Source organism: Morone saxatilis, unplaced genomic scaffold (genome assembly GCF_004916995.1).
Source record: "Morone saxatilis isolate NCDOM2014 unplaced genomic scaffold, NCSU_SB_2.0 Contig5, whole genome shotgun sequence".
Classification (NCBI taxonomy): domain Eukaryota; kingdom Metazoa; phylum Chordata; class Actinopteri; family Moronidae; genus Morone; species Morone saxatilis.
Genome location: NW_023340095.1, coordinates 12,808,048 through 12,835,549, shown reverse-complemented (window position 1 = coordinate 12,835,549; position 27,502 = coordinate 12,808,048). Strand labels below are relative to the sequence as shown.

Sequence of the window (27,502 nt, the reverse complement as noted above, 5' to 3'; positions counted from 1 at the left end):
AAAACAGTAGTACATATGTTTGATTTGAAGCTGTGGGAGCAATAAATGAAAACACACTCATAGTTGTATCACTGGTTTTCTCTTTTTTCAAAGACCATATAGCTGTCTTTACAATGAAAATACTACTGTTATTTATACCGTATGAATTACCCAGGGGGCTCGGGATGTGAAGACGATGAAAGGCCATGGATTATTGATTTGTGCATGCTTTGTTGTGCTTGTTGCTAGCAGAATTGTTGGGTGGAGGATGATCTGTTGTCAGAGAGCCCAGACCATCACCACCACCACCACTAGAAAGAAACTAACTAGTATAAATTGAGAGGATACTTGGGTAAAGAAAATTAGATATACATTTGGCTGTGAGTTCTATAATATAAATAAAATAACACATTTTATACATTTCTTTGAGGTGATTGTGTATATAATTGACTGGCATTGTTGTCTTTGTAAAAACAGAACTAGGCATGCCGTACACAACACTAAGCGGTGTTGAAAGAAGGATTTAGAGCCCATTGGCAAAACCACGATCAAGTACTTCAATATTACTCAGATTCTTGCACTTAAAATATTACACAGATAAAAGTAAAAAATGTATTTATCAAAAGTTGTTTCTTCGCTTTCATAGTCTTAAATTATTGATAAGATAACCTGCAGTGTAATACAATACAGTTCCATGTCTGATTACTGCCCTACGTTGCTGGGTATCCATAGCAATATATCATTATTCATGAGTTTTTAGTTTGTCTTATAGGTCAGTGTTGGTCGGCTAAGTTACAAGTGGGCCGAACTACAGTTGTTGAGTAATGCAGTGAGAAAAATATGTCCCTTACATTGAGTATTTCTGCTTCTAAATAAAAATACTCAAGTAAGTACAAATAACTCTTAAATGCCCTTCCAGTAACAATGGTAAAGAGTGAGAGGTGAGAGTGAAGGAGAAATCAATAATCAAATAATTAATAATCAAATCATTTTATAATATTATATTGATATAAAGAAAGATACACAAATACCTCAGTCATTATAGGTCACTGTTAGAATAACAGAAAACAGCTGAACATCTCAACCAGTTTCTTTAAAACGTGTGCAGGCCTTGTTGTGCATGCAAAGACCTTCCTACTATGTTCCCATACTGACACCTAGAGGCCAGTTTAATTAAGGGGAGTTTTTGGAGAAACGAAAGTGAAAGAGTTGAGTTTTCCTCGACTCAGTGAATCATCATTTTTGTTTCTGCTAGTAGTCCTTTAACCGACCTGGAGCTGTTGTACAGTGTTGTAATCAGTTGTATCGGTTAGGTGGGTCGTAATGGCATCTGATAACGATGAGGTGAACGTGGCTGTCATTGAAGATTTCAGGCCGAGGTTGCGACAGTATATTGTGGTGCAGCGGGTTCTGGATTACATTGACTTTATCGGAAACGACCAAAAGGAGCGGATCAGACAGAAAGACAGGACCGAGGGTAACGGGGCGGCTGTGGATCTCCTCATTAGCTCGGTCACAAAGAAGCCACATTCACCCGGCTGGTTCAGGGCATTTGTCGACGCCTTGGTAAATGCAGGTTGCGAACATGCAGCGGACTACGTACAGGCCAAACTCCCAGACCCTGAAGTGGAGGCAGAGAATGATTGCTGCGTCCGGCTTATACAATTACTGTTACCCAGTCTAGTGGATATGGACACTAAAACTGTGTGCACACACTGTTTCTCTGCGGAGCTACTCACCCAGGATGACACTGAGATTGTAAGTACGCAGATTCCCACCTTTCCAAGAGAATAATGAGTCTGAAAGGCTCACAATGTTTCCTTTACAGTTTAGTGTGTTCACAACTTCAGTGTGTGTACTTATTCCTGTTCAACTTGTTTAAATAGAAAGTTTAGAATAGATGTATTTGCGGTCACTGACCACAAGATGGCAGACAAATGCACTCATCTGTTTTGCAGAGGACTGAACTTCACTCTCATTGCATAACCAGTCTACTCCAGTCACAATGCTCATGTTTCTAGATTACAGCTACAATAGAAAATCAAGGACCCCAGAGTGGAGCCAGTGAACTTCTGAGAAGAATCGTGAGATGTCCACCAGGATGGTTTTCAAAATTTCTCAATGTTCTGCGTGATACTGAGCACCCCCGCCTGTACAATGAGCTGAGTGGAGTCTCACCTGACTGTGACATGCAAGGTGACTAACTCTGCTGGAGCACACACCCATTACAGGAAATAGCATTATTCAGTCTTGTGTTGGATAGAGAGAGACCTGTGCATGAGTGACTACAGCGCTAGATATACTTATTCCAACTTTGATATACATTATTAACGAAGACGTTATCAATTATAATAACTTCCTGTGTCTGATGTATTTATTTCTTACCAGGCTCAGATGAGAAAATGCTTTCACTGAAAAATGGAAGTGAAGCTTGCACAGAGATGTCAGCAGCAGAGGAAAGCTGTGATAGCATACAGTTTATGGAGATCAGCACAACCGAGAACCCTCAGGATGAAGCCACAGGTGTGACAGATCAACTCTGTTCAAGCATCAGTGAAAAAATCTATGGATGTCAGTAATAACAGCTGACACTGTAGTCAGTGCATTTTGAACGAATTAAGTGAAATAACTGAATTTGGACACTCATACAGTCCAGTAGACAGTTTATGGTTCAGTTCACCCAAATCACACAAAGCACATATCTTATCACTTAACCCTCAGTGGTGTTTGTCCATGTCGATCATTTTCATTTGATGTGCAAAAGTTTTGTGGGGACATGAAAACTGTTAAATCAACACAAAACACAAACGAGTCAGACATCAAATGTAATTTTACAGTTCTTTAGGGACCACACACAAATTTTCAATCCCCTCTTTTGCATTGCAGAGGCAGAGATGGATATCTCAAAGCCCTAGCAAGTAAATCTGAAACTATCTGTATGTCTAGACACCACTAGGGGTGAATGCGGAAATTTGCTTTTTGGTAATCTGGGTGAATTGACGCTTTAGCAGCTGGTATTCCCAACGCTGTGAACAAGATTAAGATTTATCTCCTGCCTTTCTTGATATCTTTTCAGACCTGTATGAGGGAGCAAGCGTTGAATCAAAATTGCCTAACACCTTGGAGCCTTCACAACCAGGTGGGACTGATTCACTCTCATTCACCATTGATACTGTCGACGATGTTGAAGTATTTAAAGTATGTTAGTAATCTAAAAAGCTTGTTACTGTCCTGCCTCAGTAGGCCACACATGAAAATATCATACTCATCCATTCTGGATCTGTAGATGTTCTTTCGTTTCATAAAGGCAGATTGAGTGTGTTTTGGAATGTGTTGTAGGTGGAAAAATGTCCTCCCTGCCTGACACCAAAGAATATGTTCCATGTGTGTACCATGATGAACCACATAGAGGTCAAACAGGACAGAGCATAGCCAACGCTTCAAATGAAAACCACATGCTGACTCTATAGTGTAATCTAAAGAAAAGGTTTAATTCAAGACTCTGTGGAGTGGGGCCTTCCTTTACACCTCTAGGCTTATTTCATGCTTAATTTGTTTATGTCAATGGCTACTGCAGCAGCATCATCTCTCATTGCGCTGTACTCATATAAAGAGCCTCTCTGACATTCACATAAAAAATCATTGCTTTAGGGATAATCAGCCCAGAGCAGAGAGACACTGCACAAAAGCAGATGCATGTGGACTAATGAGGCAGTGGAAATTATTTTATGAAATGAAGTAACAGCGGAAGTGTCTTATTTTCTTAATATAAGGTTACAGCACAGTTTGTCTCATTAATTTGACTAATGCCATGAGCCTGACTAGTTGGCCACAGTGCATGGTTTAAACAGATTACATTTAAGATTGTTCCACAAGCCTGTGAAATGAGTTGCATGTGCAGAATTATTTGTGGGCCTTCTGAAATTAGCTGAGTAGCACTGAATCAAGCTGAAAAATAAGCCTAAGGGTTTCCTGTTCTTCTTGCAGTGGTATTAAACATAGCTGATTGTTGACTTTCCTTTTTTTAATAAGTTTAATGTCTGGGAACTGCTGGTAAAAATTCAGTGGGCTACACAGGCCACTGTTGACTTCTTTTTGTTGTTAAAGCTCTATCTCTCCATCGGCACAGACCTGTATTTATTCCTATGTAGTGGCTTGAAACAGCACTTTCAACCTCTGGCATACCAAGTCTGAGAAGGAAAATTAAAAGCTGTCTGCACTGAGAAAAAGAGAACTTTCTGGGGGTTTGAACTCATAACTGGGGGGTAAATGTAGAACTCCAAGTCGAGGGGAAAGGGTAACAGAGAGGGGGGTACATGCGCATTGTGCATGGCGCCTTAGTCATGTTTTATCCCCAGCCTAGACAGGGTAAATGAGTCATAGCCTGCCAGCGACTTAAAGTCTGACTGAAGTGGATCATAGTAAGTCTGCTGTCCTTGCAAACAGGAAAATAAGACAAAATGGTGCCACAATAGACATCAAGAACAGGGAAAACATTACTGACATGACGTGAAATCATGCACTCACAAGGAATTTGAGAAAATCTTGATGATGACTGATAAATACATGCAGATGTTAGCTTGTGCAGCGAAATGCACTGCCTGACGTTTGATTATTTATTTTAGGAAAATTTGTTTCTATTTCAGGTTTAGATTTGTAATGAGGTACTAAAAGGCCAAATTACATTGTATTTGTACTCAAACATTAACATGTGTTGCACACATTGCCCTGCTTCTGACAGTTTTTGAATCTTTGGACTGGTTTAGATTAAGCAAATAGGATACAAAGGTGCCTCTCAGTGACATGATAGTGTTCATATCTTCACTACCTAAGACTTGTGGTTCATAATGTGCTCCATTGTGGTTTAAAATCAGTGGGTTAGCAATGAAAGTGCAAAATCAGTCTCAATGCTCAGTGTTTATGTTTTAAATTTAGAACATATTCCACAAATTCAGCACATACATAATGCTTCTCCTTTTTAATAGCAGCATTAAGAAAACATTCCATTACAGGACTTTAACCACAAACAATGACCAGCACTGTCTTTTCCTGCTGGTAATGCCTGTAATAGTGGGTTGCTGACATGGACACAAGTTTTATCTGTCTGAACCTCTGCTCTGTTTTACAGATGGAGCTGACTCAGAAGCAGCAGCCAGAGTCCCAGAAAAAGCTGATATTGTTCTTCGAGATTATCAGATGGAGGTCGCCAGACCTGCCTTGGAGGGGAAAAACATCATCATATGCCTCCCGACAGGAAGTGGTAAAACCAGAGTTGCAGTTTATATTACCAAAAAACATCTGGACGGCAGGAGAGCAGAGGGGAAATCAGGGAAAGTAGTCGTCCTGGTGAACAAGGTACTGCAACCCAAGTCGGCTACACCTGACTCACTGTATGGTTTTTTACTATTATGATAACCTACTTGTGTCCCATTCAAATCCAAAGAAAACATTCTGTCTTTCAGTCAATTTGCACATATGGGTCACCTCACCACTAATTACATGGCATACGGTTTAGATATAGCCCCTGCACTTTGTTACTATTTGGCCCTGCATGTGATCTGCTCCACACTGGGAAAAAAAATCTCTTCTGATTTAAAGCTTTTCCAGCTATAAAACGATTTTGTGTTCAGTTTTAGAACAACCTGAGAAATAATGATTGTATGTGACTGAAACTGAGCCTAGTGGTTCATTCTTCAACACTGGAAAGAACAGAATAATAACTTCGGTTAGTTGTGTGTCTGCTGAAAAAGGAGTGTCTTTTTCTCATCCTCAAACAATGAACAACAAAATCTTCTAAATCATTCCACAAGTAATTTGAAACCCTGCCTTAACCAAAGCAAGAAGAAAAAAAAGTCCCAGACATATTTATCTGTGCCAGACTGTTGTCAACAAATTCATAACACTGTAGTTACTGTGATCATAAACAAACAAACTCTCAAATCATTGGTAGCTTTGTAGTAGTATAAACAATGCAGACATATGTTTATTTTTATTTTTCATTTCTATTCGCATCCACATAATGAAATTGAATGTGCTCTTGTGCCCTGCAGATTCCTCTTGTTGAGCAGCATTATCTTGCAGAGTTCTTGCCATATTTGAAGCAGGCCTATAAAGTGGAAAGAGTCAGTGGAGACTCGCAGCTCAAAATCTCTTTCACAGAGATTGTGAAGAAAAATGATGTCATCATTTGCACAGCCCAGATCCTGGAGAACTACTTGGAGAGGTCTAACAAAGGAGATGACGAAGGGGTGAACTTAAGCGGTATGATTTTTACTAAAGTTAACAGAATCCAGCATGACACAAGAACATAAATAACTTTTTCCTGCCTCAGTTATTTCCTTTGGTTTCAGCGAACCTAAAAAAAACAACCATAAAAAGAAAATAAGGTCACAACATATTTAAATTTTTTGAAAAGAATGTTCCTTAAAACCTTTAGTTAAAATCTGTCTAGGCTCAAACCACAGATACTGACAGGTATTGGAATAGAAAGCCACCCGGAGGACTCATAACATCTCCCCTGATAAAAACCTGACAGGATCTTGTCAAAGTCTTCCAGCTCTGCTGTTCACTCTTGTTGGCACTCACCAGTCCAAGGTGGAATAGCCACCTCAGTGGAACATATGCTGTTTGTTGAAAACGCCTGAGAGCGTGTCCTTTTTTTTTTCCTATCTCTCTCTAGCTTTCCAGGCCACACGTCTGTTCAAGCCATCAGCGTGTGGCTGTTCAAATTCACATGAGAGTTTCTATCACCCTCAGTACAACAAGCTGCCACTCTCCATACTCTTTCCCTCCAGGGACAAATTTGTATCACTCTGGTTAAACTTGTAGATTATTATAATTCACCTTGTTTACACATTTGTAAAAATAAAAAAATAATACATATATAGTTGAATCTATTTTTGAAGTAGACAGTTTTCTAGCGTATGCTATTGTGTGGCTTAAACTGCAGTGTCAGGTTCCTAGAAAAGAGCTGGTTTGTGTGGGAGGATCTCTCATACAGAAAGATGTTATCATCTGTGAGTGAAAATCACCTCTATTTATTTGAGAAACGTAAATAAATGACACAAAAATAGCTCTGCTTGGTTGAGAAAATTGTAGTGTTTCTTAAGATGTATGCAATTTTGTCCCTGGATGATAATGGTAGAGTGAGAAATGCAGAAATGTAAATGTTATTGTTTTAAAAGAGCAAGCCAAGAATCTCTAAAGACACTATTTATTCTGCTTGTTGTGATCCTGCAACCCTGGCACTGCAATAAACTGCATCTTTTGTTCCTCCGTGTTGCTTTTTACAACTAGCATATTATCCAGACTACTACCATGTACAATGCATTAGTTCATATGTCTGTTGTCTTTTGTAGATCTGACACTGATCGTAATAGATGAGTGTCACCACACTCAGAAAGGAGGAGTCTACAACCACATAATGATGCGCTACCTGAAGCAGAAGAATAAGAACATGAGGCTGAAGAAGGAGCAGAAGCAGCCCGTCCCCCTCCCTCAGATCCTGGGCCTGACTGCCTCACCAGGGGTCGGGGGAGCCACCAAAATGGAGAAAGCTGAGGAGCACATACTGCGTGTAAATACCATTCTCAGCGTTGTGTCTGCACCTGTGTAGACAAGAATGTTGGCACATATTAGCCTGTGTGTCCAAAGTAGTAGCTACACTTTACAATCAAATGCTACTATAACAACACTAGAGACTGTGGCTAAAAAAATCACTGAAGAGTTGAACTTATTTTGACATCGGATTGGATTACATTTCACAGCTGTTTTAATTGTGTCCTGACAGATTATATTCACATGCCACCATAGACCACCTCATCTTCCCTTTAGTTTCACTTTTTCATCTTGTGTTCATTTAACTCCTGTCCCAGTTTCTCTGCCTTCTGAGTCATCTAGAATCCTGTTCATCCAGCCAAGCTGTTTCCAATGTTCCACACTGCCCCTGCACACAAGGGCAGCCGTAAAGTTTCCTACTGCTACAAAAGAAAAAATTAAAAACAGCCCTTTGGCTTTAACTGTCAGACATGCAGAAATATATTAGAAATAGTGTGTATCACTAAGAGGTATGATTTTGATTAATTCTAACACTGTAAATCTGTGTCTCTGTCGTAGATTTGTGCAAACTTGGATGCTTCCAAAATCATGACAAGGAGCCTTGGGGAGTTCACAAAGGAACAAAGGAAAATAGTTGTAACTGTTGAAGACAGAAACGAGGTACTTGTGTTTAACAGGATTAATTTTTTTATTAACTTTATTTAATCTTGTAGTCTAGTTCTCTCTAAGCAGTACCCTTAAGAGTGTTATATAACCAAATATCCTTTTCAGGATCCCTTTGGTGATGTAATCAAGACAATTATGAATGCCATTCATAATCATGCTGAGCTGAGCCCCACCTGTGACCTTGGCTCTCAGAATTATGAACAGTGGGTTGTTCAGAAAGAGAGAAAAGGTGAGCAACATGTTTATCTTCACGGATATTTACCCTTTGTTCAGTGTCCCTTTTTGATAACAAATTACCTGTCTTGTAGGGATCTAAAAACTTTGTCTTGATCTATTTTAGCTGCAACGGAGGAAAATCAGAAAGTGCGGGTTTGTGCAGAGCACCTTCGACAGTACAGCGAGGGCCTCAATCTCAGCAACACCATTCGCATGCGTGATTCGTTCAGCTTCCTGAACAAATTCTATGACGAGGAGATAAAGAAAAAGACAACACCAGATGAGGAGCATACCATACATATCACAGATACTGAGAGATTCCTCTTCAATTTATTTAAAGGTACTTTCTTGTTGTATTACCAAAGAATTGAAACAATGACGTTCTTGAATAATGTTATATGTAACAGAATTTTAACACTATTTGCTTTGAAGATGAAAGGATTGATATCACTCTAATATCTGTTTGGTAAATGTACTGTAAGGCTAGCTGCTGGTTAGCTTAGCTTAGCATAAAGATTGGAAACAGAGGAAAATGGCTATCCTGGCTCTGTTCAAAGGTAACAAGAATCAGCTTGCGGTATGCGAATGCAGTATAGTCCTTATCATCTAACTCTATGCAAGAAAGTGAGTAAGTGTATTTCTCAGAATGCAGAATGAATCTTTTAATCTTTTAACCACAATTTACTAAAATTCCTTCAAATCTATGTCTCGCAGACAACAAAGAAGAGCTGCAGAAGCTTGCAGAGAATCCAGAGTATGAAAATGATAGCCTGTCAAAACTAAGAGCAAAAATTCTGCAAGAGTTCAGTACTAGGGATGCGGCCAGAGGGATAATTTTCACCAAAACACGTCGCAGTGCCATTGCTCTAAGTCAGTGGATTCAGGAAAACCCCAAGTTTGCTGACATTGGAGTGAAAGCCTCATATGTCATTGGAGGAGGAGACCAGAGCGTTGTCAAACCTATGACCTCTGTAAGTGCACTTTATATTGCAAGTACATTTGCTTCTAGCATCAAATCCAATTTACATTTAACACTCTCAAAACAAATTTGTGTTAATCAGGCAGAGCAAAAGGACGTGTTGACCAAATTCGGCAATGGTGAAGTCAACTTGCTGATTGCTACAACAGTGGCAGAGGAAGGTCTGGACATACCAGAGTGCAATTTTGTTATCCGATATGGCCTTGTGACCAATGAGATTGCTATGATTCAGGTCAGTGATTTCAGTCGTCAAATGTGTGTCACTTCTGTGTCCAGTTATTAAAGCATTATTATACTATTACAGTAAAATATTAAAGTGGTTACCACCTTTACCTTTTGCAGGCTCAGGGCAGAGGAAGAGCTGAGGACAGCAGTTACACTCTGGTCGAGGTGAAGAACTCTGGGGTGGCTGAAAAGGAGTGCGTCAATGAGTACCGCAAGACCATGATGAACAAGGCCATTGACAAAATCCGAGCCTTAAGTCAAACTGACTATGACAAACGGGTATGTTCACTTCAAACTGTTTTTAAAGGGTTACTTTAGATTTATTGAATTGGGGTTGTGTGCGGTAATGTGGTCGGCACGCACCCCCAGTTTGGAGTAACAGCCAGGAGGACCAGCATGGAAGTTAAACAATGCACTGTTGTGGACAAGGACAGCAGAAAATCGTATTTTAGCCACCTAAACAAAGGCCCAACTACAAACTAACAACTACGCGTTAAGTGTACAGTGTACTATATTTAGAATATTTCCACCGCTTTCCCTTGCCGTCAGACAGCCCTTTCCAATGGGAAACCATAGTCGCTCTCTCCAAAGACTCCTTTGACAAAAACAGTCATTTTACCTTGCAGAACACAAGTTCCTTCTGCAAGGTAGAATTACTCTTGGTAATACACTGACTATGGATAAAGACCTCATACACACCCACTTAAAAGATCAGAACTAACCCTTTAAACTAATACCCATAGTGTCCTCAGTAATGTTTTTTCCTTTCATCAGATCATGGAGTTTCAGATGCAGTCTATAATGGAGGAGAAGGTGAGAATGACAAAGAAGAAGCAGAAGGGCGTAAAGAATGAGAACCCGTCTGAAGTGAAGTTCAGCTGCCGAGGCTGCAGCAAACATGTCTGCACTGGCGAAGACATCGAGATCATCGAAAATATGCACAGAGTCAATCTTACACCAGAGTTTTGGTACAAATTACTCGACTTTTACATTATGCTCTGATGATAACTTGTAGCAAATTTGTCCAGAATCAAACCAAACACTGATTTTCTTTTTGCTTTTTTACAGTGAACTTTTCATTCGGAGAGAAAACACCACTCTTCAAGAGCGACTTCTTGATTATGAGACCAATGGCTTCATAGCATGCAAAGACTGTGGGCAGGTAAATGTATTTCAGGATTTTCAGTTGTTTTGGGAAATAGGCTTATTTGCTTTGTTGCTGAGAGGACTGATACCACTTTTAGTGTGTGTCCATTCAATATAAAGCCAAGTGCCCCATGGCAACATTCAGAGGGACTACATTGTGTTTTTAAACAGAATAAAAGGAAAGGGGAAAATAACTCAAGACCAGTCAAAGAAAATGAGTCAGAAAATCACATGAGATACAACTTCCTAATCTTTTTATTTAAGCCCATGACTCCCACATGTAATTCGTTTCTGGTTTAATTTTTGTTCCCAAATTATATTTCCGATATGTAAACATTAATTTGTGTGGCCATTGAACAAGCCTTTGCTTACTCGATGCACACTTTTATGTTTTTACATCTAAATCCTGTTGCAGAGATGGGGTTCCATGATGCTCTACCGCGGGATCGAGTGCCCATGTCTCCATGTGAAAAACTTTGTGGTGACACTTAGTGGAAAGAAAATAAGCAAATGCACCAAGTGGAGTGAGCTTGCCGTCAAATTTTCCGCCTTTGACTACGCCGAACACGCGAGCAAAGTGGCAGAGAGCTCCGATGAAGAAGAATCTATGACCTCCTGATACTGATTTCTGTTCTTATCTTAAGTGTTTTGCACTGCATGAATTACTGCACCTATTCACCCATTTACCCCTGGTTAATGCAATGTTTCCTTTTGAGTCACTGGTGGATTTAAATGTGTGCTGCAGACAAGTTTGTCCAGTGCATGTACGATATTTCTATCATTTTATTGGTAAATGGCTTATTTCATAAATATGTAAAATTGTCTAAATGTAAATTTGCCCTAGGATTGTTGGTGTATCGGCCCTCTACAAATTGAATTTACAGCTGAAATTCTGTAAAAATCATTTAATAAAAAAAACATCCTCTCAAACCCCTGTTGTCTCGTGAGATTGGAGCCACTGAGCCTGTGATAGCCCCTCAGAGTCCACCTGTCAACACACATGCAGACAAACAAGGGCTGGTGAGTTTCCATTAAATCCAACTGGTAATGAGTCACTACAGTGCCAGTCAGAGCAGTTATTTATAGAACTATTTTTTTTAAGATTTGTTTCCTCATACAGATAGATACCTGTGTGACAGACAGCCTATGGCTCTGACTGTCTGCGACATACAAAAATGGTGCAAGTTGTACAAATCCTAGAAACATAAGTGTGCCCATTATCTGTCTTTGTATTATTATTATTTTACTGCATTTATATTCTAATTAATTAATCCACAATATAAAAAAAACTGCCCTTTCCTTGAGAGTGAAGTGAGAAAAACACTATTATTATAGTTATTTTCACTGGAAAATATGAATAAAAACACACACACTGCTTTGTCACATTTGCTGAGTGAATGACTTGCGCCGTCGGTGAAAAAGCCACTTCCTAAATACCAGTAAGTTGTGCGCTCTTGGAAAGTGGAAAGTTGTGCAGGCTGCTGACTTCAGGGAGGCATCTCTGTCTGGTGTCGGACTCCTCTCAGGAATGCAGCGGGAAGTGTGAGAAGCACTAAAGTAAGACGGAGCTTTAGTGTAAAACCACTGTTACGCTTGTTTGTTTGTTTTTTATTGGTTTTTTGTATTGAGAGTATTTGTTAACGATGGGCTGCTTGACCAAGAAGTCACTTTAAACTTCACATCATCGACCCTTCAAGGATTATTCAAGGGCTGAGAGCTTCACGACGACTTCTTCTTCTTCTGCACCATGGTCAGTAATCGATTTACCATCAACTTCAGTAGTGGGGGGGATAAACTTTAAATAAAAAGAACAACATTTGTAAATGCAGGATTACTTACTGTGGACTGCGGGGTGAAGCTCGCTGTCGGGAGAAATGAATAGACCTTGAGCAGATTACTGTTGTGTGATTTCAGAGGTTTTGTTTTGCAACTTTTGTGTCACCTTTCACAGGGCTGCAGCAAGGTGCTGTGGGGGGTGGTAGGGGCGGCTGTCGTCATCACTTTAATAACAATCCCAGCAGTTTATTTCAGCAGTAAGTTATAGCTCAGGCCTGTTTGTGCATGTCTTTATCTCTGTGTCTGTGCTTCCTGTTCGAGTCCAGTGTGTAAATAACCCTAAAGCAGCTGGTGGAACACTTAAAACCATTTTATTCATGAATTAAATTCCAACATACTTTTTTTTTTTTTGTAAGTAGCTTGCATTTTATTATACTTGTTTTACATCTTAATGCACTGATTTGATTCATAACCAGCTTGTGAATGAAAAGAGAATGACGATATGATTCATAAACTCCTCTTATGTGGGTTATCACTGTAAAAGTAGGCAGCTGGTTGCAATTCTTATAGCGCCACCGCGTGACGCACTGATGCATTTTATTTTACATTTTACATTTGCAAACTTTTAGATTTTCTGATACAGTCAACAAGCACTGGTGCCAACTAAATTAACTGTGTGCATCATTTCAGAATCTGATGGTATCAAAAGGCCATACACCTTTGAGGATTACTTCAATGACACCATTAGGTGGAAATCCTACAATTTGTATTGGATATCAGGTATCACTTCTATTGTACAGGTTGTTCCTTTGTCCCAGATGATAAATTATTCTTCATATTGTGTGCAAATTTCTCAATACAAGCGTATTTATTGTCTTTTATATCTGCAGACAAGGAGTATCTACACAAAGAAAGAGATGGAAATGTCTTCCTCCACAATGCTGAAACAAAAGAGGAGTCACTATATTTGAGCAATTCAACCTTTGTAATATAGCTAACATATATTTTCACATTCTGTAATAATAAACACTATTTTCTGAATCCTGAATAACTCATATTTTACACTAAAATTTAATCATTTATAGGCTCAAGTGGATGCCAATGATTACATGTTGTCAGGTGATTATAAATACATTGCTTTTGAAAGCAATTACACAAAGGTAAGAAACTCCCAGTGAATGAAACGTTTTGACTTTTTGTTCACCGATAAGTTTGATCATAGAAAAACATAATAACAAAAGTCTGAAACAAGTTTTGTGTTTGCAATCCGACAGAAATGGAGGCATTCATTCACAGCCTCTTACTCCATCTTTGAGAGGGAGAGTTCGTAAGTTGACATGTTTTATTCTGATAGTATCACTAATGAACTGCAGGATATAACGGACATTATCTATGATTATATGGACAGACGTACGGATGTCATACTAGTAGAAACTGATCACCCTAAATTATTTTCATATTTCTTTCCAGAACATTTGTTATGCCTGTGAGTCTTCCGACTGTTGTGCAATACTTTGCCTGGGCCCCAACAGGAAACAAATATGTAAGTTTATCACAAATTATCACGTACCCTTGTCGTCACATTCAGTTACAACAACATTAAAAACATTACTGACTTTGAAATATGCTTCCCTGGTATGTGAGGAAACACAGGACTTGTTTCATTTTGCAAAATAAATATCAGGTCCTGCAAGACTTCTGTAGAACGTGGATTTGATGAGGCAAAGTTATGAATCTGAGGTATGGATTTATACTAAAATCATCAAAAACTATAACTACATTTTGTCTTTGAAGGCTTACGTCTCAGACTTCAACATCTATTTCAAATCTGATGTCACTGCTGAAGCTGTACAGTTGACCTACAATGGGAAAAAGAATGAGATCCTTAATGGTGTCCCTGACTGGGTATATGAGGGTAAGTAGTTACTTTTTTAGAGGTGTGCGTCTATTGAAGATGGTTACAGATTTATTTTTTTATTTTTCTCCAACAATTTCAGAGGAAGTGTTTGCATCAAACGGGGCAATATGGTGGTCAACAACTGGAAAATTCTTGGCTTATGCAGAGTTTAATGATACAGACGTCCACAGAGTGGAGTTCTCTTGGTATGGATCTGAACAGTATCCTCAAACAGTGGCTGTTCCTTACCCAAAGGTGAGGAAAAAGTAGATTGCATGCAATATTCTGCACTGATATGTATTTATATAGCACACATTATATGGGCATCATATAATATTATTTATTAAGAATGTATTTGGTGCAGGCTGGATCGCCCCTTACCAAGGTGAAACTGTTTGTGGTTGATACCACAGACCCATCCCGCCGCACACAAGTGGTTGCCCCAGCTTCTGTTGCTTCTGGGTCTGTTTATTCTTTAGTTTATAGCAACACTTCAATCAAACACAGGCAAATGCGATGTTGTCATGTTCTGTCTTATCTGAAAACCTTGTCACTCTCTATTGCCTTTTGCTCAGTGATCACATTTTGTGCTCAGTGAACTGGCTTACAGACGAACGCGTCGCTGTGCAGTGGCTCACAAGAAAACAGAATTACGTGGTTGTACAGACGTATGAATTTGATGGAAGCCGCTGGAAAGAAACACAGGTAGGTGTCACTTCTTGTTGTTACCTGTCTGGTCAGGAACTCATGAATGGTCTCCAATTAGATTATCTAAAGGCATAGACATATGTATTGACTTAATGTTCATGTGAGTAAACGCTAATTAACTTTAATAAATGTCTCTACTCTGTAGAAATTTGAGCAAACAAGCCAGACAGGATGGGTCGGCCATGTAAGTTCCAAAAAGTAACCATCATGGATTGTTAACTGTCAATTAATTGTTTGATTTGGTGTGTGACTATAAAATATCACTTTCTTTCAGTACGTGCCCTTACCTCTTTTCTTTGCTGAAGATAAACTCAGTTTCTACAAAGTGATGAGTGACTCTCAGGGCTACAAACATATCCATTATGTGAAAGATGTAAGTATTTTTCATTTATATTTGTGGATAATATACTGCACGGCAGCTTTCCTCATGTCTTTGGTGTTGGGTGTTATACTCACTAAGGGCATTTCGTTAAGGGCAAAGCAACACCTATTACCTCTGGGAAGTGGGAAGTCATCTACATATCCAAATTAACCAGAGATGCCATGTGAGTGATGATACCATACATATCTGGGAGAAATCTACATAAAGAATATTAGAAAATAAAGACATGTAAATCTGATTTGTGAAATTCTTTTCAACAGATATTATGTGAGTAATGAGTACCAAGGAATACCTGTGAAGAGAAATCTTTACAAGTAAGAAATTCTTCTTATCTGTGTGATGGTTAAACTAATTTGTTATATTGCTTCTTTTTTAATTTTATTCGCTCAGCATTTTACATTCCTCATTAGTTTTCATTTTGTACCAGTTAATTTCAATGTACGTGTGTATCTGTGGACCCCAGTGAGACTAGCAAACACATTAGTTGAAGCTAATTGGGATCCTATCAACAAGAACAAATTATATTACAATATTACAATGTTAGCATTAACTGGCATGAATTGAATGAGTTGCTACTTGTTTGTTTATCAGGATTATGATTGGAAGCAGCCCTTCTGCGCCTCAGTGCCTCACCTGCGGACTGAATGAGGACAGGTGTCAGTACAACTCTGCTTACTTCAGCTTTGATGCCTCTTACTTCCGAATGGACTGCTACGGTCAGTTACCCATCTACATTTCCTCTTAAGCAATGAGTCATCCACGGTCTGTGTGTTGGGATTTTCTGTGGTGGGGAACATCTGTGAACAATAATCTGAGCTAAAACAGTCACTTCTGAAGTTCTACAGAAGACTTGATGTATAATCAACTATTTTCTATTTTTGTTTTTTCAGGACCTGGGTTTCCCCGCTACTCACTCATGGACAACAGGGGCCCAGGTGCAGGTCTGTAACAACATTTTAATTGAACTGGCATAATTTTACAGTTAGTTTATATTGTCATCTTACTTTGTGTGTCATATAAATGTGCACCAATGCAGTCTTTTTTTATTATTCAGTTCTGTACTGACTGTCATTTGTAACACATAATTAAATGTACACCAGACTTTCTGTTCTTGTAATCAGAAATAATAATAATAATTACACAACGGTTAGGGACTGATGCAACTCTCAGTGTCAGGTAAAGGCCATCATGTGTTTATGATGATATTTTAAACAAAACCTCCTCTCTTTGGCTCTATTTCAAATAGTTGTTTGTTATTATTTTTCATATTTTCACACATTAAAAGGCTCATAAAGCTTAGCAAATCTGTGAAAACGCACATTTTCAAACCATACTAGAATGCTGAATGTTTGACATTGTGCATTACAGGCTGTCCCTCATGTTATTTTCATGCACTGGTCACAGTTTGTAAGCACATGTTCAGTGCTGTATAGATTGACTTGAACATACAGATACAGAACAAAAGGCTATAAAAAAAACATTGTCTCATGGGAGCCCCAATGAATGGAATGGCCCAACTCCTATTTTTTGTTTGCCACAAGCAACAGCCCAGCCCTGCTGCATACAGTGTATATATATCAGGGAGGTTTAAGTTCTTAAAGGTTACAAACAGTCTTTGTGCACAGTAATCAGTAATTTCCAGTATGACAATGGTTGTTATTCGATTACCTTGTTTTTCAGAGCTCTCCGTTCTTGAGGACAACAAGGATCTGGAAAATATTCTGTCACAATTCCTAATGCCAACAATGAAGTATGGCACACTAAAGGTTGCAGGATTTGGTGAGACAATACATGTTTAAATATCCCTCCAGAATCTTTGAAGACATAAAAACTGCTTTGAATAATAATCTGTGAATGTTATACATATTTATGTAGATAAATATATGAAAATAGCATTCTAGTGTTAAACTCTGTCCATACATCATTCTGCACAGTGAAAATCAAACATACATGTGAAGTAACAGATAAAATAAGATACACATTTGTCATGTAGGGAGCTTTAAATTAGGTTTTACTTTGGTGGATTAGTATTGAGGCATCTTGTCCTCTTGTTGTAGGACACCTTAGAACAGAAACAGTAATATTTATCTGATATTGGAATGAAACCTTTGACATAAATATAAATGTCTTTTTAACATTTAATAACTTTTTTTGCCAATAGATCTTTGGTATCAAATGATGTTACCTCCAAATTTCAAGAAGTCTAAAAAATATCCTCTTCTTATTGATGTGTAAGTAAACAACACTCCTCAGTGCTGCATCCAAGTTAGTTAGTTAGTTAACATTTAATAATACATGCTGTTGCTGACCTGTGCAGGTATGGTGGCCCCTGTAGTCAGCGGGTGGACTATCGCTTCAAGCTGAACTGGGGCACGTACCTCTCCAGCTCACACGGGATCATCACAGCCAGCTTTGATGGAAGGGGAAGTGGTTACCAAGGTGATGAAATAATGCACGCAATCTACAGGCGCCTTGGGACGTTTGAAGTTGAAGATCAGATAACAGCTGTGAGGTAAAGCGTGTCTGAACATTCAATCACCTGTGCAATATCACATGCACCCAATTGTATGATAAGCAGTAGGTAGTTTGAGGGGGGATTGCATCGCCCTTGTTAATCTTCTATTCCCCCTCTCCATCCCCTAGTCGCAGAAAGTGTGCTGAGGGTTGGTTTAGTTGATTATGTTTAGTCTAGTCTGCCTAACTCACTGATCCTTAATGAGGTTTTTGTTGTACAAGTGTACAATAATCAGCACCAATGGGTAGACAGACATACAGTGCAGCATGCCGGCATACTTGCATTGAGTGTATCCCCCATGCTTTCCCTCAGCCCCCATACACCCAAGAAAAACAAAAAGCAATAAACAAAACAACAAAACATTATTTATTTTAGTATACCTCATATATAATATATTCAAAAGGTACACTAAAATATAATGCTATGTTAAATTGAAACCACTTAAGTGTGTTAAAAGTTGTATTCAGGATGTGCATAAATATAATAAAATGCTACTATTGATGTGCCCTTGAATACTCTTGTCTACCAAAATAGTACACTTGTGCAAGTAAGAATCTATGGCCTCAGCCATGGCTCTGAAATATCTGTAGTCTAACTGAGCTGTGTACTGATAAATACACGGCTCTGTCCATAGTACTGAAGTAGTGGACGGATTTTTTGTTTCTCTCATTCACGCACTTGTGTCAGTTCGTCTTGGATCTATAATATTCTCTAAACTATTTTCTATAAATACTCACCCACCTCACACTTCACCTTCATGATCAAAGTACCAATGTGTAGAAGAGTAAGAGCAAGAGCATCATAGAGACACACTGCTGCTTGTACTATTCCTATTATATTACTTTAATGTTTTATGATCATTCAGTAGCGTCTGTGCTGCAAAAAAATACACCCCGAAACCCTGTTAAAAATCAACATATCACTGACCGATGATGAGCTAAGTTAATGTCTCCTGTTCATAAGAAATTATAAAAAAAGGCAAATGTCTGATTTAGTGGATATCCAAGCTAACAACTAATAACTTATTTCTGTGTTGTAGGAAATTCATTGACATGGGTTTTATCGACAAAGACAGAATAGCAATATGGGGCTGGGTAAGTTGTTGATCTTTTTATTCAATGTTTTTCATTCAGTGCATTTACTAAATTTAGCCTATTCTGATCTTCAGTCATATGGTGGTTATGTCACCTCAATGGCCTTGGGTGCAGGAACTGGACTCTTCAAGTGTGGAATAGCAGTTGCCCCAGTAGCCAAGTGGGAATATTATGGTGGGTGTACATACTTTCCTCCTTTGACATCTTTTCCACAGTGTACTTTAAAGAACTCCACCGATTTGTCATTGTCAACTTTGACAGTTTGTTTTTTAAGTATCAAAATTGATGCAGCAGAACCAGAGATATCATCTTTTTTATTCCATGCATTTGTCTTCCTTTTCAAAACCTGGTGCCAACATTACCCACAATGCAACTCAACCACCAACTGTCCAATTTAGGTATGCTAGTAGCAGCTAATGTAGCAAATGTAGCCTTGATCCTCAAGCCTCAAGCAGATGAGGAACAGGCTACAGGAGTCTGGTAATCACACTTCTTTCTAACGCCACATCCCCAGATTTAGTTTTGAACTTGTAGTCTTCTTTCCCTCACCAAAGGCAGTTCATCAGACTACAGAACTCCCTCTGTCTCTTTTTTCACATATGCAGTAGTTACTCCTCAAGACCTGTAATCAGACTTTGATGTGTAAAATCGGTGGAGTCCCCTTTGAGGATTCAAATCTGTATTTAAATATTGTCAACTTTGAAAACCTTTTTCCTTCTGTTGAATGAGTGTGTTTGTTTAGTATGTACTGTACAATTGTGGTATCAAAGTTTAAGTGCTCTTTTGCAGATGCTGTGTACACTGAACGCTACATGGGCAAACCCACGGAGAATTCAGATGCTTACAAAGTAAAAATTATACAATAATATTTTCAGTAAACTGCACAATTCAGACTTGAAACATACAGTTAAGTGTATCTTTTATTCAACAGAATTCCTCTGTGACGGCCAGAGCAAAGAACTTCAAAACAGTAGACTATCTACTGGTTCATGGCACAGCAGATGGTACGTTCAGTCCGTTCATCCAAATAGTCTTCTTTTCAGTTTTTGAGCATGTGCTAGCCCTGTTTCGCAACAGTGTACCAGGTAATGCAGTAAAGCCTTGCGCAAATAGACTCTGTTTGCCTTGATGGAAAACTTGAGCTTTGATGTTCAGTCACGTACTGAAAGTACTGCTTTTTCCTGTAGACAATGTCCATTTCCAGCAGGCGGCACAGATCTCCAAAGCTCTGGTGGACGAGCAAGTGGACTTTGAGGCGATGGTAAATATTGGCTCAGGGAAGTGGGACTAATATTGGCCTTGATGGTGTTGATTTAATGAACGTTTCAAATGAGGAAAAAAAGGTCATTTATTATTTTTCACTCTCTAAAATATGTATACTTTTAAATGTGTATCATTTGATAATGTTACATGGAATAATAATTAATTATAATCTAATTTTGCTGTTAATTTCAGTGGTACACTGACAAGGACCACGCTCTCAGGGGATCAGCTTCTCGTCACACATACACCCTCATGAGTCACTTCCTGCAGAAATGTCTCCTTAATCCCAAATAGATGTGAAGAATGTGACAGCATTTATAGTGAACATTACCACAGTTTTGTTTAATTTGTGTATATTTTATCTTACTGATATTCTGAAGTGTCAGGTTGAACTCTTTTTTTATGTGCAATGGATGTTCAATTTCTCGTACAAATGAGTATTTGTATTTTATGTGAAATTATGGAACATTTGTCAAAATATGTGACATTTAAAATATACTAAAAGCCACTGCATGCATTTATGGTTGAAAACATATATGTGAATATGATGACATACAGAAGCTGAGTTGCACTGCACTGATTTGTTGTGGAGTGTTATCATTTGTGTTGCAGTCATGTTCTAATGAAAGTGAAATAAACATTGTTTTGAAATATAACAGTTTCATTACTCATTAAGTATATTATAAATATCCTAACTGCATAAACAGTTCAAAATGATTACATTATCAGAATTAGAAATACTTTATTGATCCGTGGGGGGAAATTTGTATTTTATATTCATCCAACATGGTCATAGAGAGAAAACTGGAAAATAGTATTAAAAATAAAATGAAAATATACAGTAGCTTTATTGTTTATTCTTGTTTAACTATACTTAAAACAAAAATATTCCAAATAACTTACAGTTATTGTTTAATGACACTGGGACACAGTAATTCAAACACATATGGGTGCCTGCTTTCGTCAGTATTTATTTAGAGGTCATGTTTGATTGTTAACACCTAAAGCAGCAGCTTTTAGCTCTCAGATATTGCTTCTTCTTTTTTCTTTTTTTCGAACAAAGTCAAATACATTTAGTTGACTGAGACGGAAGCTGACTAATGGGTTGAGAGTAACAGAAGATATGCTGAGGGTTTCTGTGACGGGGTAGTCACCTGGGAGAAAGCTCTTCAACTCCACTATATAAAACTGAGCACATCAAGAAGGGACCATGAAACAGCTTCAGAAGCCAAGAGAGAGCCAATCAACACATTTTACAATCCCTCTTTCAGACGCTTGACAGAAAGGAGCACAGGTGGGTTTATTCCTCCTCCTTTCATCCAGGATGTCAAACTAACTTTTTCTTTTAACATCATTTATTACGCTTTATTGAAACATTTTCTCTCTCTCTTTCTTTGCTCATATTTCAGAAGCTCAAACAATGAAAAGCGCTCACACCTTGGCTGGACTCCTGCTCCTCATCATCATCCAAAGCAGCTGGCAGGTGCCTGACCAGGATACAGATCGAAACTCCATGTAAGATCAACTCAACTTATTTTTCCTTTTTGTTTGTCTTTCGTTTTTGTTAGTTTTTTGTTGAGAGGGGTCCAGTTGGAAGAGATGCAAAGTACACTTGTGCTTGCAGACTGCATTTCCATTGACAGCTCCATGTGTTGCACTCAGAGCTGTTGACATTAAAGGGGAAATGATCTGCAGTACAGATAGAGCAAATGTAATCTATTGTTATGTTATTTTAAGTTTTTTATGTATTTTAATGCCTTCCTTTTAGTGTTATTTCATGTATGGGCATTCTGATGTTTATGTTTTAGTTATAACAGGAACTGTAGCACTTTTTGATGCTAAACTAAATTTACAAAAGTATTGCATAGTGTAATTGAGTCTTTTGAGCAAGGATCACAGCATCAATGAGATTTTTTTTAAATACTACTAGATATGTATATTGTATGTATCGTAGTGATTGGTGGATAAGAAAGATGGAGCAGTGAAGACTTCAGCAAGTAGAAACCCTCCTATGGGACCCTGCAAGAGAGGGGAAGAGCAGAGAGGCTAAGGCACGGAAAATTAGAACAAAAAAGTATGCAGGTCAGGTAGCCATTTACAAACATATGGCAGGAACAGGAGTGTTTGAGATGAGACTGTGTGACCTTAAGCTTAATTATCTATCATTTCTAGGCTATTGACTGACAACTCCATGCTGACCGAACCTTTTGAGCTCCCAAATATGAAGAGACATTCAGAGGGAACGTTTTCCAACGACTACAGTAAATACCTGGAGACAAGAAGAGCACAAGACTTTGTCCAGTGGCTAAAGAACTCAAAAAGAAACGGGTGAGTCTGTCCTTTTTTTTTCGGATCTCTTTAACTTGGTGTCATGCCGTGAAATTATATTAAATATAGAGTAAGTCAAGTCTGTAATATATTGAGAAACTATTTCTGTGCTTTTAAATCAAATCAAATTAATTCCAAAGTCATGTTTTTGTCAAAATAATATGAATGGAACTCAGCCTTTTGCAACACAATTACAATTACAGTTGACCATATCATCTAAATGTGTCCCTTCCTACAGGAGTCTATTTAGACGCCATGCAGACGGCACCTACACCAGCGACGTGAGCTCCTACCTGCAGGACCAGGCAGCCAAGGAGTTTGTGTCCTGGCTGAAGACTGGCCGAGGCAGAAGAGAGTAAACTCAACCAGAGTGCCCCAACAGCTCACTGAATAATGCAACAATTCACACTGACTCTGTGCTATTATATGTTTCATAATCTGTACTAGGCTTTTTCTTGGTCATGCTATTAAATCCCCTTCATCAGAAGCTAATTTTGCCTTCAGTGGTTGAAGGAAATGTTGTCAAAATGCAGAAAAGTTAGTATGTTTGAAATGTGTCTCAATCATAAATGCTTTGTGAAATTTTTATCAAGCATTCACATCATGATTCATTCTTTTCACACTTCACATTTTGGCATTCTCATCCTCACATAAATTTGTAAGAATATGTTACGATCACATTATTGATCTAAATTGCAACTTCGATAATTACGTCTGTAGATAGTCTCGATTTTATTATTCAGATAAAAGTCATATTTAGTTTTCAATAAAGAAATGTGTACAATCTATGAGTTCCCTCTTTAAAAAATCCATTTTGATATATTGGTTTGACAAGAATCTATATCTCAGTGTATACATGGCCACATCTACATACAGTACGTACAAATCCCAGTGTATACATGTACATCTACATACATAAATCTACATGAATATGATGTTTTTGGCACAGTATCCACCTGTTTTTTAATCAATAGTAGTTTCACAGAAACATTTTTTTACCCAGTCGACTGGTAAATGGGATTTTAAAGATTTATCCAGTATAATTGTTGACATCAGTCTTAATTTCTGGCCATGAAACGTGGTCTGACAGTTGGCACCACTTGTTTTTCTGTCATGCTCTCTAAATCCTTCTGTTTATGCAGGCAGAACAAAAATCAATAAACACATCACTCTCCAGGGAGAAATGTGCTGTGGGATTTCTAACAGGTACCAGGATGATGTGTGTCACTTGTCAGCTGTTCACTGGAGAGGGATTTCTCAGTGATGCTCTGACAGCATGCCAAGGAGGGTTATGCTAAATGAAAGAACATGCAGTCATGTCAATCAACTCGGACTCGTTGGGAACACTGACTGGGTCGACACTCTTGAGTTCCTCCTGGCACTGAGACAAAACAGTAATTCACATGAGCCAGCAGCTTGACATGCTTTGGGATGTGCCACCTCTCTAAGCTGTCATCTGTAGCACATCAAACCATCTGTTGATTACAAGAACCTCTGCCCACTTCAGTCTATTTGTAGGCCAAATCTCTGAGGGTTATGAATTGGATGTTTATGCTTAGCAGCATTGATAATGGATGTTTCTATCATGTCAATGCATGTGCACCCCCCTAATCATTTGACTGTTCATTTGAAATGTGATTTAAGCCTAAATAATCCCTGTTGAGTCTTGCGGATACAATGAAAGAAGTTGTAGCAAGGGTACAAAAACATGCTTCACTACTGTGTAACTATTGTATGAGTCGATTGCATTTAATGCATGAATTAGTGTCATATCAAGATGTGTCATGAATGTCTGTTGCTCACCATTAAAGGCACTGTGAGTTTATGTGATTAGGGACAGGACAGAGCAGGAACAGCCATAGGTGCCAACCTTCCTTGCATTCAGGACTTATACATATCCGTCAGGAAAAGTCAGGAAACATCACTGCAGGCCCATCATACCTTTGACACAACCTGTTCCAACTTGGCCCCTCTAGTAGGCGCTACAGAGAACAGTTTCTTTCCACAGACCATCACTCTGATGAACAGCTAAATTAGTCATGTAGTGTCCTGTAACACTAAAACATCCACTTACCCACAAATAATAAATTTTACAGTTTAAAAATACACACTGTGCTTTAACATACATATCATCCATCATCATCAACACAAATCCTGTAAGCTGCGTATACTGTATATAAACATGTATGTACCACACACTTCAAATGTATTTATTCCTTTGCACCATTTGTATTGTTTAGAATCTACTTGTATATAGACATTATCGTTGGTGATTGTGGCTTTTTACATATTACAGCTGTTTTTTACCTACTTCTATCTATAGAATAGTTCAATGTTTATGTTTTATCTTTGCTCAGCTAGGTCAAACATTAATCTATATGCCATCCAATTACCTGGACTCCAGTTACATAGGGATTTTCAGAGCCATACATTTGATCTGCCTCTCTAATAAACAGAACAGTACCTGCACATACTTGATCATTTCATCAACCAGCCAGATGAAAAAATCTACATGTTGCTGTATGACCCGACAGTCTTTGTTTATGCCAAGGAGCGCTGTTGTTGAAAGAAGTGGAGTATAACACGGGAGAGACTGGTGAACTGAAACCATTTTGATTGATGAAACGTTTCTAAGAGAAGAGACATTTGACAGATCAGTTGAGAACAGACAGACATGTTTAAGCAAACATAGGTCTTCAAAATAAAGTAATAGTGGGTGTAAATGAGACATGTTTTCAGTTACCTGGTTGACTTGTGTCCCCTGACAAGTCTTGTCAATTTAGTAATTGGTAAATTGTTACTTAATGTACACAAATCATAAAATTGAGTCATGATGCATAAATAACCCTTATCATAAAATGTTACCCATCTTTCTGTTGTTGCTGTGTACACACGTATGACTGACTGTGTAACAATGACAGGACACACAAGAGTGCTCATAGAAATTTATTACGTTAAAATAACATTGACAAGATATACATAATATAACATTTTGTTTCTTTAGTATTTTTAAAAATAAACCATTTATTGTAATCCTCAGATGTATAACAGATTTGGGACATTTTAAGGGGGTTAAATGTCTTAATGGTTTAATTTATGATTCACTAAAATGTATACAAACATTAAAACTAATTATGTTTTTTTTTTTAATTTACAATATTGTAATATGTTATTTACAATATAAGCAATGCACTGACACCAGGAGGCAAAATATCTCTTAGTGTCTCTTCGGCTACAAAGTATTCTGTAGCAAACATAGTCATTTTATTGCACAAAATAAAGCTAGATAAATAATTTCTCATATAAATAGAGTATTGAGATTCTGGCAGAAAGTGCTATTGCATTTGGTTCTTAAGAGATGTATGTATATTGCCCTTGTATCGATCACTTTAAAGCACTCATTCCCGTCAGTCAAAATCATTACATTAGATTCAAAATAGTCCTAACTGATAAACAGACATCAGAAATGTGTATTTTGCAAGCTTTTCATGTTATAATGTTAAAGGGGTTTGTACAAATGTATGGCTTTTCAGAGGGTTTATATATAGTTATGGTCAAGAAGGACCATGGGCTTTTAAAATACTTACTAGATGTTTATATTTAACTTAGCATCATATTTAATGTCTACAGAGAACTTAATAGAGAAGTTTAGGGAATCAGTATATAAATAGATACAGAATCTAAGGATATGTTGATATGACTGTACTTCAAAATACAAAGTATATAACAAAATAAACACAAATTGATCCGAAGACAAAAACTTGAAAACAGTCTCTTAGCAAGACCAACCTTTTACATTTCTGTTGTTTACATTCAGTGTGAGCAATACAGTATCTACATTCAGAAAGTAGAAATTTGACATTAACAACAGAAGAAAATAGTGGGTTTCACTGATTCATGAAGAGGCGGAATATTTGTGACACATTAAATAATAGTTATTCACTTACACACAGAGATTTACAGGACTAAACTTGAAGGATTAATAAACTGCAACATACAATACGCATTTTGTTTACAGGCACACAGAAGAGACAGTGACAAACACTCACACACACACTGTCCTCCATCTTCTTCGTTTCAAATTCCTCATCTTGCACTCCAGTGTTGTGAAATACTGTTGCGTTGTAGTGAACTGTCAAGAAAGAAAACACAATGTATAAGTAGTAGGTAAACAAGGAGACTTGTCCCTAGCAGTGGTGGATAAGTACTCAGACTCTCTACTTAATGTTAAACCTACTACAAGGAGTCTTTAGCTGGTTAATACTGATGCCTCTATATGACCTAACGAAACAAATAAGATCAGTAAGAAGATTGGCTATTTCTAGGTAGTTATTCTTAATACCAGGTCTGATTAGGTCCCCTTGAAATCAATGAAACAAGGCAGTAGAAACCTCCTTCCTTGGCTTTAAAGGTCCAGTGTGTAGGGTTTAGTGGAATTTTGCAGTGTAGTTACTGATTGAAAAAATGCAAAAAGCCTGACAATAGATCCTCCTAAATGTTACACACTGGAACTTTAAGTAAAAAATAGTAATATCGTAGTGAAAACACACTGGAGTATTATCAGCACAATGTACTTAAAGCATCAAAAGTAAAAGAATTCATGCAGTAGTGAGTGTTATATTATTAAATACTGTATTACTTATTACATCACATGTTATGAATGAAAACTCTAAATCTGAAAAGTAACTAATAACTACAGTTGTTAAAAAAAACAATGTAATGGAGAAAAATATAAGTAACATAAAGTAAACTAAAGAACAAGTACCTGAAA

General features: G+C 37.9%; 3 protein-coding genes across 3 annotated transcripts; all 3 read left to right on the top strand.

Annotated features, from left to right (window-relative positions):
* Positions 1-1,161: 1,161 nt before the first annotated feature.
* ifih1 (interferon induced with helicase C domain 1) lies at positions 1,162-11,698 on the top strand. The gene is made up of 16 exons (XM_035676864.1): positions 1,162-1,737; positions 2,001-2,175; positions 2,368-2,502; positions 3,056-3,118; positions 5,108-5,334; positions 6,030-6,240; positions 7,338-7,555; positions 8,095-8,196; positions 8,308-8,431; positions 8,543-8,758; positions 9,133-9,389; positions 9,480-9,629; positions 9,740-9,901; positions 10,397-10,590; positions 10,691-10,784; positions 11,184-11,698. Exons 1-16 carry the CDS (start codon positions 1,303-1,305, stop codon positions 11,385-11,387), a joined length of 2,967 nt encoding a protein of 988 aa, XP_035532757.1. The 5' UTR covers positions 1,162-1,302; the 3' UTR covers positions 11,388-11,698.
* Positions 11,699-12,213: 515 nt separating this feature from the next.
* Positions 12,214-21,059, top strand: fap (fibroblast activation protein, alpha). The gene is made up of 26 exons (XM_035677257.1): positions 12,214-12,518; positions 12,720-12,801; positions 13,235-13,324; positions 13,435-13,529; positions 13,630-13,704; positions 13,819-13,871; positions 14,015-14,087; positions 14,339-14,459; positions 14,542-14,696; positions 14,806-14,903; positions 15,017-15,146; positions 15,295-15,333; positions 15,424-15,522; positions 15,624-15,694; positions 15,792-15,845; positions 16,123-16,247; positions 16,422-16,472; positions 17,212-17,310; positions 17,693-17,762; positions 17,849-18,043; positions 19,086-19,140; positions 19,215-19,314; positions 19,930-19,988; positions 20,072-20,144; positions 20,328-20,401; positions 20,596-21,059. Exons 1-26 carry the CDS (start codon positions 12,516-12,518, stop codon positions 20,695-20,697), a joined length of 2,241 nt encoding a protein of 746 aa, XP_035533150.1. The 5' UTR covers positions 12,214-12,515; the 3' UTR covers positions 20,698-21,059.
* Positions 21,060-21,823: 764 nt separating this feature from the next.
* Positions 21,824-23,090, top strand: gcgb (glucagon b). The gene is made up of 3 exons (XM_035677256.1): positions 21,824-21,918; positions 22,576-22,731; positions 22,970-23,090. Exons 1-3 carry the CDS (start codon positions 21,824-21,826, stop codon positions 23,088-23,090), a joined length of 372 nt encoding a protein of 123 aa, XP_035533149.1.
* Positions 23,091-27,502: the final 4,412 nt, after the last annotated feature.